The sequence below is a fragment of the Anomalospiza imberbis genome, chromosome 3 (assembly GCF_031753505.1).
Source record: "Anomalospiza imberbis isolate Cuckoo-Finch-1a 21T00152 chromosome 3, ASM3175350v1, whole genome shotgun sequence".
Lineage (NCBI taxonomy): Eukaryota > Metazoa > Chordata > Aves > Passeriformes > Viduidae > Anomalospiza > Anomalospiza imberbis.
This window is the reverse complement of record NC_089683.1, coordinates 64,016,477-64,034,079: the sequence shown is the minus strand read 5'-3', so window position 1 is coordinate 64,034,079 and position 17,603 is coordinate 64,016,477. Positions and strand designations below refer to the sequence as shown.

The following is a 17,603-nucleotide window of genomic DNA, read 5'->3' as shown; positions in this document are numbered from 1 at the left end:
TTTCCAGAACATGAACATTATACTGTTATTTTAAACTTTATGTCTGGCCCAGAGACAGACATTCTGCAGACCTCCTTGCTGGCTGCATGTCTTTGTTCTCATGGCTGCACTGACACAACACAATGCCTCGCACGACAGACTGCACAGGTACAGCCCCAGTGAAGCTACTATGGGTAAAAACTGGGCCTTGAAAACAAGAGAACTTCTTGCAAAACCTGCAATTTGGATACGTTTGCAAAGACTGGTAAAAAGTACTGTTGTTTTAGGACATGTCTGTGTCAGTAGCAGCACCTTACCTCTCAGCACTGACTTGAGGTTCAGCTTGGCTTGTCTGTGCAGGTCCTCCACACAAGGTGGTCTTGAGGAGGGTAGGAAGACATTTTCCTGCTGGTGCCATGGAGCAGTGTAGTGCACAGTCCATCTACTCTCTTCATCTAGGTTGGAAACAGCTGCAGAGACACACAATAATAAGAAAACTAGATGTTATTGCAGATAGCTCTATCACGAAATCCCACATGTAAGTTTGCCACACATTATCTAAAAATGAAAGAAGTATTGTTTGCCACTCTAGACCCATCAAAATACTCCTTAGAACCTCACTTCTGTGACAGTTAAAAATCCCTTACATTTCTATGCTAAAATTAGTTCTGTAGGAAACACCTTTTACTCTTCCCATATTTATACTTACTGTTTTATTTACTCTAAACTTGAAACTCTGTTTCCCCCCCCTCCAGTTCCAACTCTTCAAAAAGGAATCAGTTTTCCATTCCCTGATCATGGCAGGTGCTGTGCAGTGCAGAATAGCTTGGCTCAAAGGTGCCCCTGGGAATATGACAGCCTTCATGAAAGATGACAACAGGTTCATTTGTATTGGGAAACAACCTTGTCTGACCTCCTGCCTCCTCACACCAGAAACAAGATTCCAGCGAAGTAAATAAATTATCTATGTTCCTCTGTCATGAGTGGAAAACAGATATAAACAAAAGCAACTCCACCGACAAATACTGCTCAGAGCACGATAGCACTGAAGAGGGCTAGCTCTGGCCACCTCTTTGCACTCAATACTAACATGAAAATAAAACACAAACCTTGTTCAAGTTCAAACAGTCTAGCAATAAAAGAGCCAAAGCACATACTGCCAAGATTTGTTTATCATTTATGCTTCCCAAGAGACAGCCAGTGCATTTTGCTTCACGTTTATCATCAATAAAAACTTATACAGTTGAATAGCCTTATCCCTCTACCCTGCTGTAAACAGAAAAAGGGCAGTTGGAGGTCATACTTTATGATCCCCCAGGCATCCTTTGGCCTTCAGCCAGCATGCTGCACATCCTTGCTTTTTAGCTCTCCAAAGCAGAAAAAGACACTACAGATGCGCTGCCTTCCAAGCACCTGCCCTGCTGCCACACCGCCACTGCTCCCAGCCTCGCTGTCAGCTCTGCATCTTCCCTTTGTCGCCTTTGCTGCTGCACTGCCTGTGGCATCACTTTGTGGTTTGTCTGATGCCCTCGCGGTAGCAGAGGTGGTATGTAAAGCTGAGAAGCAAAAAGGATGCAACAACCCCCTGTCATCTGAAAAATTACCCTTTCCTTAACACTACTGTGCATCTGTTGGGATCATTTCAGATGGAAACAATTGGCATTCGTAAGGACAATAAGCTATGCCTCTCGCTTCAAAACATAGCTACAGCCTAATGCTCAATGCCTGTTCTTTCCTAAAAGGACTTGAGGTAGAAGGGGAGGTTCTTAGCTGCTTCCCCTCACTATTTTAGATTACTTTCAGACCTCGAATGGTCTGAAAATGGGTGTCCTCATGTCTGTGTCTTGGTCCTGCATCCCACCCCCACTTCTAAGACATATTGGTTGCAACAAGTCAGATACACATTCAGCCTGCGCCCATTCTTCCCATTCTTGCTAATCAGCGGTCAAACCTAAATCACAAAAACCGGAGAAGTCATTACCTACCTGGTTACAGCATCAATCACCCCCATCTAACAGAAAGTGACACTTAAAGTTAGTGAAAGACACCCACACCATCCCCTGGCTGAACCGGTGGATGGGGAGTGGGGTAAGGCTGGAGAAGGAAGAGGAGGAGGGAAACACCTGCCGCCAAGCCCACTGTCTGCCTGCAGCCCTGCCACGGCAAAATTCAGGTATACTTCTCGTCAGAGCAACAATGGTCATCAAAACTAGTCAAGAGAAGTGGTGTGCACATTTGCCACCTGCTCTCTCTAGTGTGATTTGTCTGTCCTTCATGACTTAAAGGAAGATCAATGTGATTTTAAAAGCCACTCTGAAACCAGAACACCTTTAAAAACAAACCTTGGCCCAGAACAAACTTTACGTAGATGCCTCAGCGATACAAGCCCATAGCTGCATAAGCAGAGACAGATGTCTGACAAACCACCAGGACACGAGGACACACTGGCACACCCTGCCCATTTCACACCGAGAACTTTGGCTCCTTCAAAATCACCGTGACAAAGCACTCCCAAAGCCACTGTGTCCCAAAGCAGAGGTCCTAAAGACCCTCATAAGGCTGCCTCCACACACTCCACAACGATAAACTATTGAAAGAGTGAGAAAAACTTAAAAAGAGGCTGCAGGAATCAGAACTGAAGCTGAAGGGAAGTGCACTTTCCTTCAGAACTGGGCTGCCTCCTGAAAACACAGTGAGCACACAGAACTATACTTACTCTTTCTCTTGAAAAGTTTCATGAGAGATTTAAGCTTTGTGTTGATGAAAACCACCATTTTCAAGGTGCTGAACTGCGATCCTGGAGCTGAAATCCCATAGAAAGGAGGAGCTGCAGAAAGGTGACTGCCAGACTGAACCTGTTCAAACTCTGCACGCCAAATTTCTCCCCGTTTCTCCCCTCTGCCTTTTTTTTTTTTTCTGAAATCACTTTAAATATGTCTAGATCTTTCTGACAGACGAAATAATTTACAATTCTTTAGCCTGAGTTTCTCCTCCTCGCATGTAAGTAACCCTGTGGACTGGAAACAGCCACTTCCAACAAGCAAAACAGGAGAAAAAAGCACCCCGGCTGTTATTCTCCTTTGCGCAGGACGAAAAATATTTTCTTGCCGTCCACACCAATTACTCCGCTCTTGTTCCTCTCCTTTCCTCCGCTCTCCAAGTTTGGCTGCTCCAGAAAGTCCCGAGTTGGCAGGTGCTTGCTCTCCTTCCCATGTCTCCAGCCGGCTGTGCCGGCGGAGCAGCAGGAGATCCCGGCACCTTCCCTGCCCCCGCCCCCGCCCGCCGCAGCCCCGGCCTCCTTCCAGTTGCAAATGAGTGTTGCATTTTCGTGCTAATCAGGATGCTCTGCTTTCCCACCGCTCCCATCCTTCCCCCATCTCCCCCCACCACACCTTTTTTTATTTTCACACTCTTGCTCCCACTTTATTAAGGATCCAGAGCTGCGCCTTAGCTGGCTACAACACGCAGTCTCGGCTCTGCATTGCCTCCCCTCCCAGTCCCACTGCTCCCCCCGTAGCCACTGCCATTGCCTGAGACATCAGCCCACTAATTTTACATATTGAATTTTATTCAGTTGCACTTCTAATTTATTCTTATTAGCGTCATCTCAGACCAGATACATGGAAAACAAAATCGAGTTATTTCTGGCTAACAGAGATTCTGCTATTCATCAAACGAAACTTGTGCACGGAGATGAAATAGCCCAGCTTTTTGAGATGTGCATTTTATCCTCATGTCTTAAAAAAATGCATCTGTACAGAGGTCCACAGCCATCCTTCCTAGGAATGAACTGCAATTTTGCAGAAGTTAAAGAGAAAATTCTAAGCACCAAATGAATGTGCTCAGCAGGGCATGCCCTTCGCACAATGTTCAGGCTCAAGAAGCAAGCCCTCCCTCACAAAGCAAGCTTAGGAAACCCCCTCGAGTTAACAATGAAAAGGATTTTTTTTCCTCAGGAAAAAGAAAAATGCCAGCAGCAGGGGGCTCAGGCTGACCCCAAAGCTGCAGCAGGCTCCAGCCTCTGGAGCACAGCATGTAAAAAGCAGATGCTCCACAGGAACTTCTAAGTTTCATCAAACAGTTGAGACCCAGCACTGCAAAGAACAGACTGTAAATGAAATCTGTTCATCATTCTCTGAACACAGTATCATCAACTTTTTTTCAGTATTTTCAAAATCCAGAGATTCTGCAATTGCAACATGGGCTTGACATCAAAACTACCATGAGCAGCAGGTCTCTCCAGCAGCTGCTAGTCCAAGAGGCATTTTGACTGGTTCAGCCCTGCCAAAGGGACAGAAGACCATGGTGCCATGGCAGCAATAGAAATGAAGGCACCTCTGCTTTTTGCATCGATTTCCATCAAATACCTTACACAAAAAATGACTCTGGCATCGAACTCTGATAAGAAGGCAACTATTTAGTGCTGGTTTAGAATTAAATATACAGTAATACCCCTGTCAAACATTTGCAATCCACAAACCATAAAATGTGTGCTAGCTGGACACACACTGAAAGTGAGTTTAGAGTGATTCCATTTCTAACTCCAGCTACATTGCCATCTGAAAGCAAACCAAGGAGATGGTGACTCCTTTTCTAGTGTGGTGTCAATCTTTTTTAGGATGTAGGAAGTGCCTCTACCTACACGTGCCTCTTCCTTAGCATGTAGTAAGGGGAGCACAGGGAAAGGAGAGAGTTTCAAGCTATAAAATGATGGAGTCTGGGCTGCTAGAAGTGAACCAGTCTCTTCCAAAGGTCTTCGTGGAATCTCAAAAGAGCCTTGCAAGTCCTGGGAAGCAAGACTTTGTTACCTTTTCATGGTCAAGACACTGTGAATCAACATGATCCTGGGTACTTTGGGCAGCTTGGAATCCTTTTCATTTCTCCCCGGGCTACAATGTGTGCCAAATCCAGTGTGCTTTGTGTTATTGGATCCTGAACCCACCCTGGAGCATTTCTCCTGCCTGAGAACAAGCACTTGACCACTGTCCCCTTCCCCGGATCTCAGCACAGAGGCAGACATTCAAACCCAGCAACAAACAATACCTTAATTGATGTCTGCCTTTCATCCCCCTCCCCACCCCGACCCTGCTTCCACCTACCCTCAGGTCATGCTGTTAAAGAGGTCAGACATCAAAAATGGCTATCTTGAGGGACTACCCCAAAGGAAACACCGTCTGGCTACTCCTATCTGCACCTCTGAGAGTGTGCACTAATCCAACAACAAACAAAACCTCTTCTCCACCTGAAACAAACCCACTGACTTCCATAAAATTCATCACGTTGTCTCAACCCAGCTTTGTGTAAATGTTTTTCCTGTCTCAAGAAACTGTCATCTAATAGCAATTCTCTGACAACTTAAAGCATGAAAATACCTACACTCCTCTGCACTTCACCTCCTTACATTGAGAAGAGAAGGAAAAGATGGGGCAGATTGAGAAAATTTATATTGTAGCCACTATGCAAACAAAGGACTTCAGCCTCAAACATTGCCAAGCCAGCATACAAACTCACAAAAATTCCCATTAAACAACAAGAACAAAAAAACCCACCTAAAATTAACTTGACAGAATACAATTTAATAGCTTGTTAAATCCAGATAAACCCAGCATGAACAGTAGGTGTGCACACTGTGATATCAGTTCTTTACATGCAAATGACTCAGAGACAAGTAGCAGACTGAGGAGACCTTGCTCTGTGACACACTTGCTACTCCACCTTGGGCAAGTTAATATTAACGCACCGCCTGAGTTACCACATCCTTAGAAGCACTCGCTGCCACATAAGGACCACAGAAATACAGAGGAATCAGGAATATCACAAGGAATATAGAAAACATGGAGAACATGTTCAGTAAATGTTAATTTTTGCTTCACACTGGATGGGACTGGTCACAAAGTAAGGCTCAGAAGAATCTTCTTCCTAAAAAGTCAGAGACTGGAGCAAAGAAACTGAGAGGCGCAAGTTGCAGTGTCAAACAGCATCCTCAAAATCACAACAGTGTAATGAACTCATTAGCAAAATGCTTTTTTTAGTCCAACCATAATAGTTTTTAATCCCTGAGTGGTTAAACTGATTCTAATTTTCTAGTAGAGGCCACATACATACAGAAGAGAAGTAGAGTGGCTGCTCGCATGTGGCATGCCTGAAATGCTGTAGCCATTCCTTCACTCCCCTCCCTGCTCTATCCCCTCTTTAGAGGGGCTTTCCAGCTGACCTGCTCCACGACAGCCATCTGGGACAGCCACCCCTCCACATTCACAGCAGCATAAAACATTGGCGCCAGTGAAATAATCTGGAAATATTCAGCTTCCACAGAAATATTTCCAGCCAGCCCCTGTGGGAGAGGGGCTCTTGTGTCTAGCCCCCATTCACAACCCAGTGCCCCGAACCTTAGCACCAAAGCACAAAATCCACTGAAAAAGCTGAAGCTTTATAAATAGGCAAATGTTGAAAAGTTACATTCTTGGGCCCTTCATAACCACAGCCAGAGCAGCTGCCCCGCAGCAGCCCCAGGGGCAGCTGTCCACAGGGACACTGGAATCAGTGAGAATCAGCCTTCTCTTCCTAATCATCAGCCCATGCATATATATGCAGTACAAAATTTAGGAACTATTTCCGTTTAAAAAAAAAAAAACCCAACAGAAAAAAAAAAAAAAAACCCACAAGAATAGCTAAAGCAATGCTTTCCAGCTCCCTCCCACAAATGAAAACAATTTTTACCACTTTATTTCATGAAGGAGAGGTAAGCCCAATACACGATATATCACGTTAATTAAGGGAATGATGCATCAAACTACTAAAATGTACCATCATCTCAAAACCTAAACTTCAAGTTGCAGGCCTTAGCAACTTTATCTGGACAATGGAAAAATCCTCCATTAAACAACTGTGTAGCATTTATGACATTTTTAAGAGGAAAGAAAAAGTAAAACTGTGATCTGAGCTGGAAACTAACTGCATTGTGAGACCTCTTCCAGCGAGTCTCTGTTTAATGTACAAAAGGGAAAGTGGAAATGCTGGCAAGCAGATGTACTCAAAACAATTAAATCGATGCCTTTGCATTTACAGACGCGTCACTCGGTTGTTCTAAATAAGTTTCCACTGTGCCATCCTACAGCAGCTCACAGGGAAGAAGCTGTTGAAGGGCAGCTGTTTCCAGCACGTCTGCAGGAATGTGTCTGTGTAGGAGATGCTCGGGATTGCTCCCTGCCACCCCCACCCACCCACCCACTCTGAGCAGCTGTGGTGTCCAGAGGGGAGCAGCTATGGAAGTGACCCCCATGCACCCCCTCCCCAGGCTGCACAGAGCACCTAGGCATCTGCAGGGCAAGCCTGAAACTGAGCAGGGCTATTAAACTCCTTCCTTCCTGCAGGTCACAAGGCTCCTGCCTGCCTCACACTAAGACCACCCAGCTTTGAAATCTGCACTTTTACTTCTAAGTGAGATTTCTATCATTAAGAAACATCAGAAAAGCCAAACGCCTCAGGTATTTTCAAAACTCACACCCAAGCTTTGTGCCTGTTCTGGCCACCTTCACCCATGCTGTTAACCATTTGCTGGTGCCTAAATGGACTCCTCGCAGAGCACAGGAGTCAGTAATTTATGGTCAGAATGGGTTTCTCCCTCCCTGAGATCCCATCCCGGCTGGCCCTCTCCCGGCATCTTTCAGGAGAACAAAAGTGCTCCCTCCACAAAGGCCGTCCCAGGCGGCACCGCATTCAGCTGCCCTCCAGTCCCAGCTCCCCTCGCTCACAATGGCCTCTTTCAAGGCAACCTCAGCCTTGGTGAAGCACGATACTGCCCCGGCTACTGAGAAATTACAATCCATTAAACCTGGGATCAGGAGGAAGAGGAGGAGGAGAATGCACAGGGGAGAAGGAACGAAGAAAAACTGTTTTATCCTAAAGAGCCCACAACAACACACCGAGAAGGACCCATGCCCCAGTGCAGGGGCAGGGGAGTCAGGGCTGAGCCCGGGCCTGTGCAGGCGATCACGGGCCAGGTATTGCTGGAAAAGAGGGTACCCGGCTGTGCCCTCCTTTATCCAAGATCATAAAGGATTATGCCTGCAGGCTCTGGGAAAGGGGCTGCCCGGCGGGGGCAGAGGGAAGAGGGAGCAAGATGAGAAGAAGCAACACAACCTAAGCCGGAGAGGACAGAAAAGCAGCAGACTGATTGATCTGATGATCCTATTTAGGTCACAGCACAATAAAGCTAATTCATTCCTTTAACAATTCAAAACATCTTTCCACAGGATCCTCTATCATGCAAACACATCGGCAGAGAGAAAAGGCAGCATTTGGGCAGGGCTGCTGGCAGACAAAGCAGCAGTTTCTTTGGTTAGAGCATCTCCCCACACAGTAATGACACTCGGGAGAACAGAAAACGTTTTGTGAATGTGCAATTTTGTTTTATTTTAAATTGCAGGGCACAATCCCTTTTCCTTTGGCCATTTCTGAACCCCAGTTAAGGCAACTTCAGCTGCCAGAGAAGAATTTTTCTCATTCCCTAGGGAATAATACCCTTTTAGGACATCACCAGGAAATATTCTGAATTTAAATACCAAATCTACCTGAATGCTCCTGTGCTATGGCTTATCCTAGAGAACTGATCAAAACTGGCAGGGGCAAGTAAAATCTTGACTCTCACTTGCCCTAATAATGCACAACAGAGAAAAACATTCTCTTCTGAATTAGTGATAGAAAACATACCAGGCAGACAAGTTTGTAAGTCTTCTCATTCTAATCATCCTACAGGACAAGGAGCAAAACCAACAAAACCAGACTGCAAAAATTCCATTTCTGAACTTCTGTCCCAAACGATCTCCCAGTAATTCCATCTTTGGCAGCTGTGCTCTTGGGCATCCCCATTAATATCCAACAGACATCTTCAACTAATCTCAGTCTGCATTCTCCTTATGGGTTTCCTGAAGGGGACATGCTCCCTACTCATTCCACTTGTTTAAAGGTCACAAGAAAGAATTTTTGTAGCCTATCTTGGCTTCCCTGCCCAGCACTGCTCTTTGGCATGCTTTTATTTATACATGGATTATTCTGGTATAAAGGGTTACAAATTCTTCTATTTTTTTTGGCTTTCTGCTGTATCTCAGTAAATTCTCAGTAGGTCTCATTTAAGCTTGGAGGCACGCTTTCTTAAAATTACGCATGTACATTTTCTAGTTTCCTATAAATGAAAAAAGTTAAGCTCCTTGGAAAATACCAAACTGCATAGAATCATACAACTGCTCATGCCAAAATAAAGCATCAAACACATATTTACTGTCTCTCACAGCAACTTGAAAAAAAGTTTTGTTCATTAAAAACTTTCAAAAAATTTACCTGAAAAATGTTATTTGCACATCACAATACTAAAATGATGAGGAAAAGTAAAGGCTCACAAATAATAAATGGACATTTGCTGTTGCTCCTAAAGCCCTAAGACTTTTGATAAAATCAAAAACCCCAGGTGTGTTCCAATTAAAGACACAGTCTGCTCCTAAATAAAAGTCTCCAAACTAAAGTAAGGCATTGAGTTCCTGTAACAGTGACCTAATAATAATTACTGCTGGATTCAGCAATGTGTAGGGAAACAACTGCACCAAAATCTGTACCACAGAATCCTCAGAAATTGTCTTTGGCTGACCATGGGCATATGGATCTCAGATGTGATCAAATACCAACAGATTTTGAAAACTATTTTTAAGATTATATTTGTGTGGTCAGCATCTTCTTATCATAAGTTCTCAAAAAAACCAAATGAAAGGACTAATACTGGTAATTGGTTGAACTTTCAAAATTTATAATGTGAATACCAATATAAACTTTTATTAGCGCTATTTTGATTAAAAGTTTCAGAGATCTATTATTAATGATACACAATCTAGAGGCCCAAAGCTCACAACATGCCACGGTGGATCAGCACTAATTGCTGAATAACAGTTGTGTTTCTTTACGTAGCTAGCAAAATGCATCTAACAGTTTAAGTGATGCTGAAGTGATAGAGGTGCCTTGCCACTAAGCATCTTCAGAAAGCACTACTGAGCACATTGTCTATTGTGCATTTTAGTATTGTGGCAACGATTTCTATAAATAAGTATGTGTGGGCAACTGGCAAACAACAAGAATCACAATCTTCTTCATCAAAATGTAATCCACAAAATATTAAAAAATGTAGATTATCTCCCCTCCCACTTTCTGTCTTCAATTTCTACCTCCATTTCCTGCCAGACAGAAAAGAAGTAGATCCCTTGCTTTTCCTTCAGGATCCCCACTGCAGATACCTACATTTTTTCTTGTTTTAGAAAAACTAGTTATTCCTTGCTGTTTAATCCCTGTGTGCTTCATAAAACCAAGCAAACAAAAAAGCTGTAACACAGAAAGGGGTTTAACATAAACTATTTAAAATGAAAGATACCATTCTTAAATGCAAAAATGTCTTTCGGTATCTTTGGTTTCCCCACTAAGCACAAAATATAAACTGCAGAAAGGTTTGCATTTTGTTGGAAGAGCTGAAGTAGAAGAAGTGTAAATACAAAACTTGAGATAGCTAAGGCTAGTTAAAAAATTATTTCTCTGAGTGCTTTCACTACTTGTATCTGAAAACCTTTGAAAATGGACAGTTATAGCACCATCACTGCCTCTTCAGCTCTGAACAGACCTCAGGCTGTGTAACCCCAGGTCTTCAGAGTAACTTGCTCCCAGTGGTGAACTCTCACTTGAAGACAACTGAAATGCAAGCATGCATCCACAATTCGGATCAGCACTGCTTAAACTAAAACTATCAATTTCTTTTTGTAAGAGCTTCTGAATGTATCATCCCACTAATAAGACAAATCAGATTTCCAACACTTATCTGGAGACAATACACAAATAAATACAGAGACAACTATGCAGACATAAAAATAAATTTCTGTGTAGAAATACCATGGGTTTTCCCACACAGAAAATAAACTGAGTAAATTTCATTCCTGAAACTTTCCAGTAGCTGTTAATACAACAGAGGAACAAGACAAAGAAATATCAGTAGTTAACTACTAAGCAAACAATCCTGCCACCCCAAGATAATTGATAAAACTACTGTGTATCCCAGCAGCTGCATTTTAACACTGTGCACAATATTCCAAATTCAACTGGAATTGATTGGCTCAGGAGACTGTTAATTACTGACATATGTGCTATTACAAAATTGAAACAGGAGAGCATTTTTCACTATTAGCCAGTCAGAAAGGAGAAGAAACATGGTATTAGAAGTCTGGAAGAATCAGGTGTGAGATTTTACACCAGCTCCAGAGCAGGGCTGACCCCTGGAGCAGAAGATTCCATTTAAACATAAACAAGATAGAAGATCACGGTCAATGTGAATAAATCTTCAGGAAAACCAGTCAATAAAACCACAGTAGTATTTTCCCAAAATTGTTATGTGATGTGCATGAAAAGGCAATTCCTTTTTCTCATCCTGATGGATATTGACACAAGTAGTCTTGACTCTGGCACCCATTTATGGTGCTCTGATGCAGCATTAAAAAACTTCAATCCCAATTCACCTTAGACACAAGCACCACCTAACATGATCCCTGCTTTGCCATCACGCAAGGAATTGTCTAAGTTGATGCACACCAAAACTCAATTTACATCTCTGTTTTTCAACCATAGCTGTTTGAAGAACATACTTGAAACTACAGACATTAAAAGTATCTGACACATCCACAACGTCTAGTATTCTGTACAGAGCACATACCCAGCTCCAGGAACAAATAAATTAAAACACTGTATTCTTATAAGGCATTGAAAATACTCCTTTTAAAATCAGGGTAATCAGCATCCTTCTTCTCTTTGCATGAATTAAACCTATCAGGAACAGGTTAGCATCATACCCAGGGAAAAAAAACTGTGCTCACCTTCAACTACTGGACATAAAGGAGTGTAATTTCCTTTGATGTTATTATTTACCCTAACATTGCCACCAGCATCTTCCTGGGGACCTGCTTGCTCCCCCCAAACTGCAGTCCACTGTTCCTGGTCTAGCCATAGCATTTTGTTTGTGGCAAATGTCTGACAAGCAGAAGGAGGGCCAGGTTGGTTATAAGACAATGAGAACAACTATGAGGGATCATTCAGTTAAGAGGTGTGCCAAACCTGCTTTGGAGATGCTACCTAGCTCCACGTTTAATTAGCCCTTCCTGGAACACATCACAAAACCACTCAGAAATGGTTTTAAAAACTTCTCTTGATACCTTTGGGCGATGACAAATGTGCTCTGCAACCCTTGTGTTGGAAACTTCACTGTTCTTAAATTCCTCGTCAAACCACACAAAGGACAATGAACAAACGACAGCACTAAACCAGAGGAGGAAAAGTTGCCCCACAGTCATTGTGGCTCAAATCAGAAGTCAGTCACACAGGGGATGAGACCTTTGAGATGAGCAGCACATGGCCACTGACCCCACACAGAGCAGCTAGCTGAGCATTGCCATGGAAAAGGTATCACAGACAAATAACTTGTCTTTCAACCATAGCATTTACAAGTTTTTTGTATCTTCTTCAGCAACACCAGTTGGTGCTCAGCTGGTGGGATCAGGCCTCACTGGTAATCTAGTCAGTCCCCAGTACACTGAGATACAGTTTCCAAGCAAATGCCAGGAACTGCAGCCTAACAGCCAAAAGCAGTGCATTGGGGAATTCGGCCTTTAAATTAGTAATGATCAGACCCCAGCCTGCCTGAGTAGAGAAGACACGGGGAGGCTGATTAAGCACCCTGGAGAGGTGGCATCATGGGGTTTCACATTTACTGTCTTCCAGTGATTCCAAGTCAAGACTGGTCAGCTCACACATCAGGCACTGTTTCTGTAACTGCTGTAAAGGCACTGTTTGCAATCCAAAATTCAAGCTGTGCCTTTCCAATCATGCTTTATTTCTATAATCCAGACTCCACACTGGCGTGTATTACAGCACCAATTGAGACGTAATTGTGATGAGCCACCCAAAGTATTTTTCTTATTAAAAAAACCCCACAACAACCCCTCTGCCCCAGTTTCTGCTTAGGCATAAGAATGTCACCATTATTGTTTGGTTTGCACTGCATATTCTTAGAATAGATCAGATCCAATCTATCTCTCAACTGCTCATTAGGAATTCCTTAACTGTGCAACTCCTTGTGTCTCCTTTTGTGCCTTCCAATACACTTTGAAAAATGCTTTTTAGGGAGGGTTTTTTTTTTTTTTTTTGAACATTAATTAAAACAAAGGCTCCAACTCTCTCAATTTCTTTTAAACTAGCCAATTGCTCTCAATGCCAGCTCTTCTGAGAGATATAGGAAATGCAAGCAAAATGCCATCTGTTGGCAATGAGATGGGACTAAGCCTTTAACATTGAACTATTCATTTTAGAAGAGCCAAGCAAAAATATTTAGTCGACTGACAAGACTGAGTTCTCTAAATCACTGTAGATTACAGGTCCGGTCATGCAATTTATTTCACAGTAGTCGTATGTCTATTTGATCTGCCATTAACTCGTTACTTTTTTTCTAAGAAAGCAAAGAGCTGCCCTTGGGCCTTCCTCCTACCAAACCTGCTGCCTCTTTGGCTTACAAATTGTAACATGGGTCTTTGCTTTCCTTTCTGAAGAGAAATGAAGGGGAAGGCAGAGAAAATAAACTCAAGGTAAACCTTGAGGACTTTTTTAGGTCTCAGTCCAGTAGGCTTTCTTTGCATGTATCATGTAATTTGTCCCTATTGCATGTACCCGCCTGCAGGACAATGCTGCTTGGAGGCAGGAGACAGCCACCCCTCAGCCCTGCTGAAGGAGATGCTCTACAGACCGTGATAATGTCAGTCTGGGGGTGACAGGACAGAAATCACTTCATGTCTGCTCCAGCCTGCACCTGCTGCCTGACAGAACTGCTGCGCATCTGCTGAGAGTGGCTGCTGCCTCCACACAGCAAAAAGAAAGAGAGAAAAAAAAAAAAGGTTGAGGGTATTTTTCTCAAGTCTCACTTCCAAGAAGAGAAATTAAATATCATTAAATATCCTATGAGGTAAACTGATGCCAGATAAATGCAGAGGGCCAGGCCATTTGCTTTTTGCTGTAGGTTATTTTACACCAGTTAACCCACCTATGTCGTGGTTTTTATTTTTCATTCTAAGAAATCCAGTTTTATTCAAGACTTACTGCCATTATCTAAAAAGACTACATACTTGGAGCAAAATTGCATAAAATATAAAACCCAGCAAGTTTTGTACTCCTCTTGGATCTTCCAGCCTTGCTCCTATGAGAAGTGATTCCAGGCAGAACAGGTGCATCCATCGGCACAGCATGCAGACAAAGGCAGGTGGCCATGTGCCAGCAGGGCTGCCTTCTGCAAATTACCAAACAAATTCAATACCAACTTGCACAGTAGTATTTTCACAAATATGCAGTCACCATGCAAGATGCAATCCTTTCTACTCAATTCCCTCTCACTTTTAAATACAGCAATTTAGATGGGTGAAAAAAAAAAACAGATTTATTGTAAAAATCAGATCTCATCAACAAGCTTGAGGCACCCTATCATTCAAAGATTTGTCCTCTGCAGACACCACTCTGCCAGTTCATTTTCTCTCTTCCATCAGTAAGTAGCCTTCACTCTACTCCACTGTCTCCCATATGGTTAACATGAATGTGGCAATTAATATGCAATTAATAAAATGGTGTGATCAACTGCTTTTGTTCACAGCAGCAGCTGGCCTGCATGTTAGAGTGTAATTAGACAAATTAAGACGTACCGCTTTTGTTTGCGGATGGACTGACTGCATCGCTCATGCTTAAATGTCACTAAGCCTATTGGCATTTGGGATTATTTTAAACGTGTCTTTTTTTATTAACACTACAAGGTATGAATAAACCAGATTTATATGCTACCAGCTCCAATGCCAGCAAAGTGCAAGTCTGCTTTACCTCCAAGATGTTTGTACAAGCAACTGAGAGTGGAGGACAGAAGTGATGTATTTCAGAGAATAAGCACCTTTCAAGGATCACAGCCCACAGGATGGAGCATGTGGCTCTGGATGGGTGAAAAAAGCTGAGCTCATCTACAACTGTGTCTAAGCAGAGGTTTGAAAATCTTGAAAATCAAGCAAAATGGGCATTTGTCAATGATGGGTCATTGGATTATGGCAGAGGGCTAAAAGTAAGTTGTAATCTATAAGACTTTTAATAACCATTTCCTTTAAAGGATGCCCTTTCTGTGGAGTTTCACATTTTCCTTACCATGTTTCCACTATAATCTGATCTGATTTTCTTACAGCACTCAAAACCATTTATTGACTTCACAAGCAACTTGCAGTAAGACCTGGAAACATACTGTACCCAGCATCCATAAAACCCCAGAAGCTTTCATCAAATTAAGCACTGAAGAACCTACTCAGTGTACCATTAACCACTATCCTCAACCACAGGCTTTCCAATCTTACTTGTTTCACATGTGAATTTGCATTTATGTTGTTCTACCTCCTTAAGTACAGCAAATGCTCCCTTGCCCCAGTCATAAAAAACACTACACAAAATATGTCTCTGAGCTCTCTATTTTTTTACACTCCTCCAGATGCACTTGAGTGGTGTTAATGAGCTCCATACCAAAACCTCACCACCTCTTCCTTGTGCTCCTGAGTACCACACACAGCTTCTTCAGTGCTCACAGGCAGAGAGGAATGAAATGTCCACCATCAGCACCTCCCTGCAACAGCAAGCTCAGGTTCACACCTAACAGTGAGCAGTCAGGCTAGCCAAGTGTTTTCTCTCAGCAAGGAAAATCAGGAAGACCTTCATATTAATGTTAGTGATTCACTCGAGTGTTTTACAACACCCCAACATCTTTTGACCCATTGTATTCCAAGTTCTTTGTCATCTGTCTCTTCACCCATATCACTCTTGCCTTTGATGCATGGAAAGGCATAGGAGACCAAGTGCTGGACCTCCATGGCCCATCCAGAAGACAACAGGCAGGGAGGCTTGTTTTCTATGGAACATGCAGAGAATGTGCAGCAAAGTGAGTAAGAAATGCAATACACATATAGAAACACACATCAGAAAAGTTGTTATTTATCCAAGACCTGAAGTAATTTTGTCCAAATGGAGAGTTCCCCTGCTTTGCAACATTACCGTGGCTAGTTTTAGCCAAATCAACAAAACCTCCAAAAAAGCTCAGCCGTTAGACAAGACATTAAAAACACATAGAGAAAAGGAAGGAGGGAGAGTGGAATTCCCAGATTTTTTAGACATGCAATAAAAATTATATAAAATTTACTTTTTCTTTTCAAAAGAAACCAGTTCCTGGCTTTTTCTGGTGCAGTCCGGTATATCAGCTGTTATGGTATGAGCTGGACGCAGCAGATAAAACTGGGAATGAGGGTGGCCAGTCACTTGCATGAGGCTCTGTAAGTAGCTGTCCCAGCCATTCACCACATAGACTGAGTCCTTGTGTCACTTAGGGCACGAAAGGCCACAAAGGCTTGCTCAGTGCTCCGAATGGCCCAGAATTTGCAGAGATGGAAAGCAATTCAGCCTTTGTTTCACACTGCTAAATGAGAAAGCAAAGAATGAATTCTCCCAGTTTGCAAGGATTCTGGCATCCTTTTCTTTTTAGTATAACATCCTTATATAAGGAAATTTAAATCTCATAGCTATTGGAAGAGAAACCTGGAAAAAAGCATAGCAAACAGTGGATAATAAAATACCCAACTTGGTTCACAACATCCTATTAATGTATAAATAGATTTAGTTATTATTTTAAATCTCATGTTTCTCACAAAATACAAATCACACAGACAAGTCTCAGCTTTACAGATATGAATAAAGAAGAAGAAAGCATTCTTTCATGAGCTAGCAAGCAACAAAACACTGAGAAAAAATCCTAGTAACTGAAGCTACTTGTTTAACAAACATTAAAAGTAATCTGATATTGCCACTGGCTTGCTCCTGCATCTGTAAAAGACAGAAAAAACTCACAACTCCTTATCAGAACTTTATCATCACAAAAAGCCGGCAAGAGCACACTGTACCTTTAAACTCTGCGAATTTGATAAAATATCAAGTGGCAATGGGAACTACAAGAGGCAGGTGATGCTCTAACCAGGAGGAGGTGCCAGCCTCCCACAACAGCAGTCACTACCAGCAGTCTCAGTGTCTCATGTTTCAATTCACCAGGCATTTAAACCAAACTAAACCAAGCCCCTGATGTTTTTGCCAAAGCTGGTCAGTGGAGTATCTCAGTTTAACTTGCAACAGCTTAAAAACCTTCAACCTACTATTTCAGAATCGTAACTTGATTATTATGGCTGCTACATCACACCACAAGTATTTTGATTATTGATTATTTGGTAGCAGGAGCGCAAGGACTACTGCTGCAAATTACTAAGATCCCCTCAGTGAGGATGCCCCCCCCCCCAGCCCATGAGGAAGTTAAAATAATTTGACTGTACTATGTTTTCAAACAACTCTAACACTACTGGGAGCATTTTTTGTGCCGTGTATCAGCACTGTGAAACCTCTCCAAGTGCAGTTCTCATGATGCTGGATAAGGACCCCAAAGGGAGGCCTTTATCAACAGAGATAAAGCCCAGCCAATAATCTCCTGCTGTGCTCTGCAGTTA

The 17,603-nt window shown here is 42.7% G+C and overlaps 1 protein-coding gene across 11 annotated transcripts in view; it reads right to left on the bottom strand.

Moving 5' to 3' along the window:
• Positions 1 to 17,603, bottom strand: part of NHSL1 (NHS like 1) — a 173,890-nt gene that overhangs the window by 47,671 nt on the left and 108,616 nt on the right. For 10 of the 11 annotated variants that reach the window (XM_068184788.1, XM_068184777.1, XM_068184778.1 and 7 more), the window contains one exon: positions 297 to 449. In XM_068184788.1, the coding sequence (XP_068040889.1) occupies positions 297 to 449 (153 nt within the window). Of the gene's footprint in view, positions 1 to 296; positions 450 to 2,695; positions 3,217 to 17,603 lie in introns of those variants that run through there. The other variant, XM_068184786.1, reaches the window with a different exon arrangement.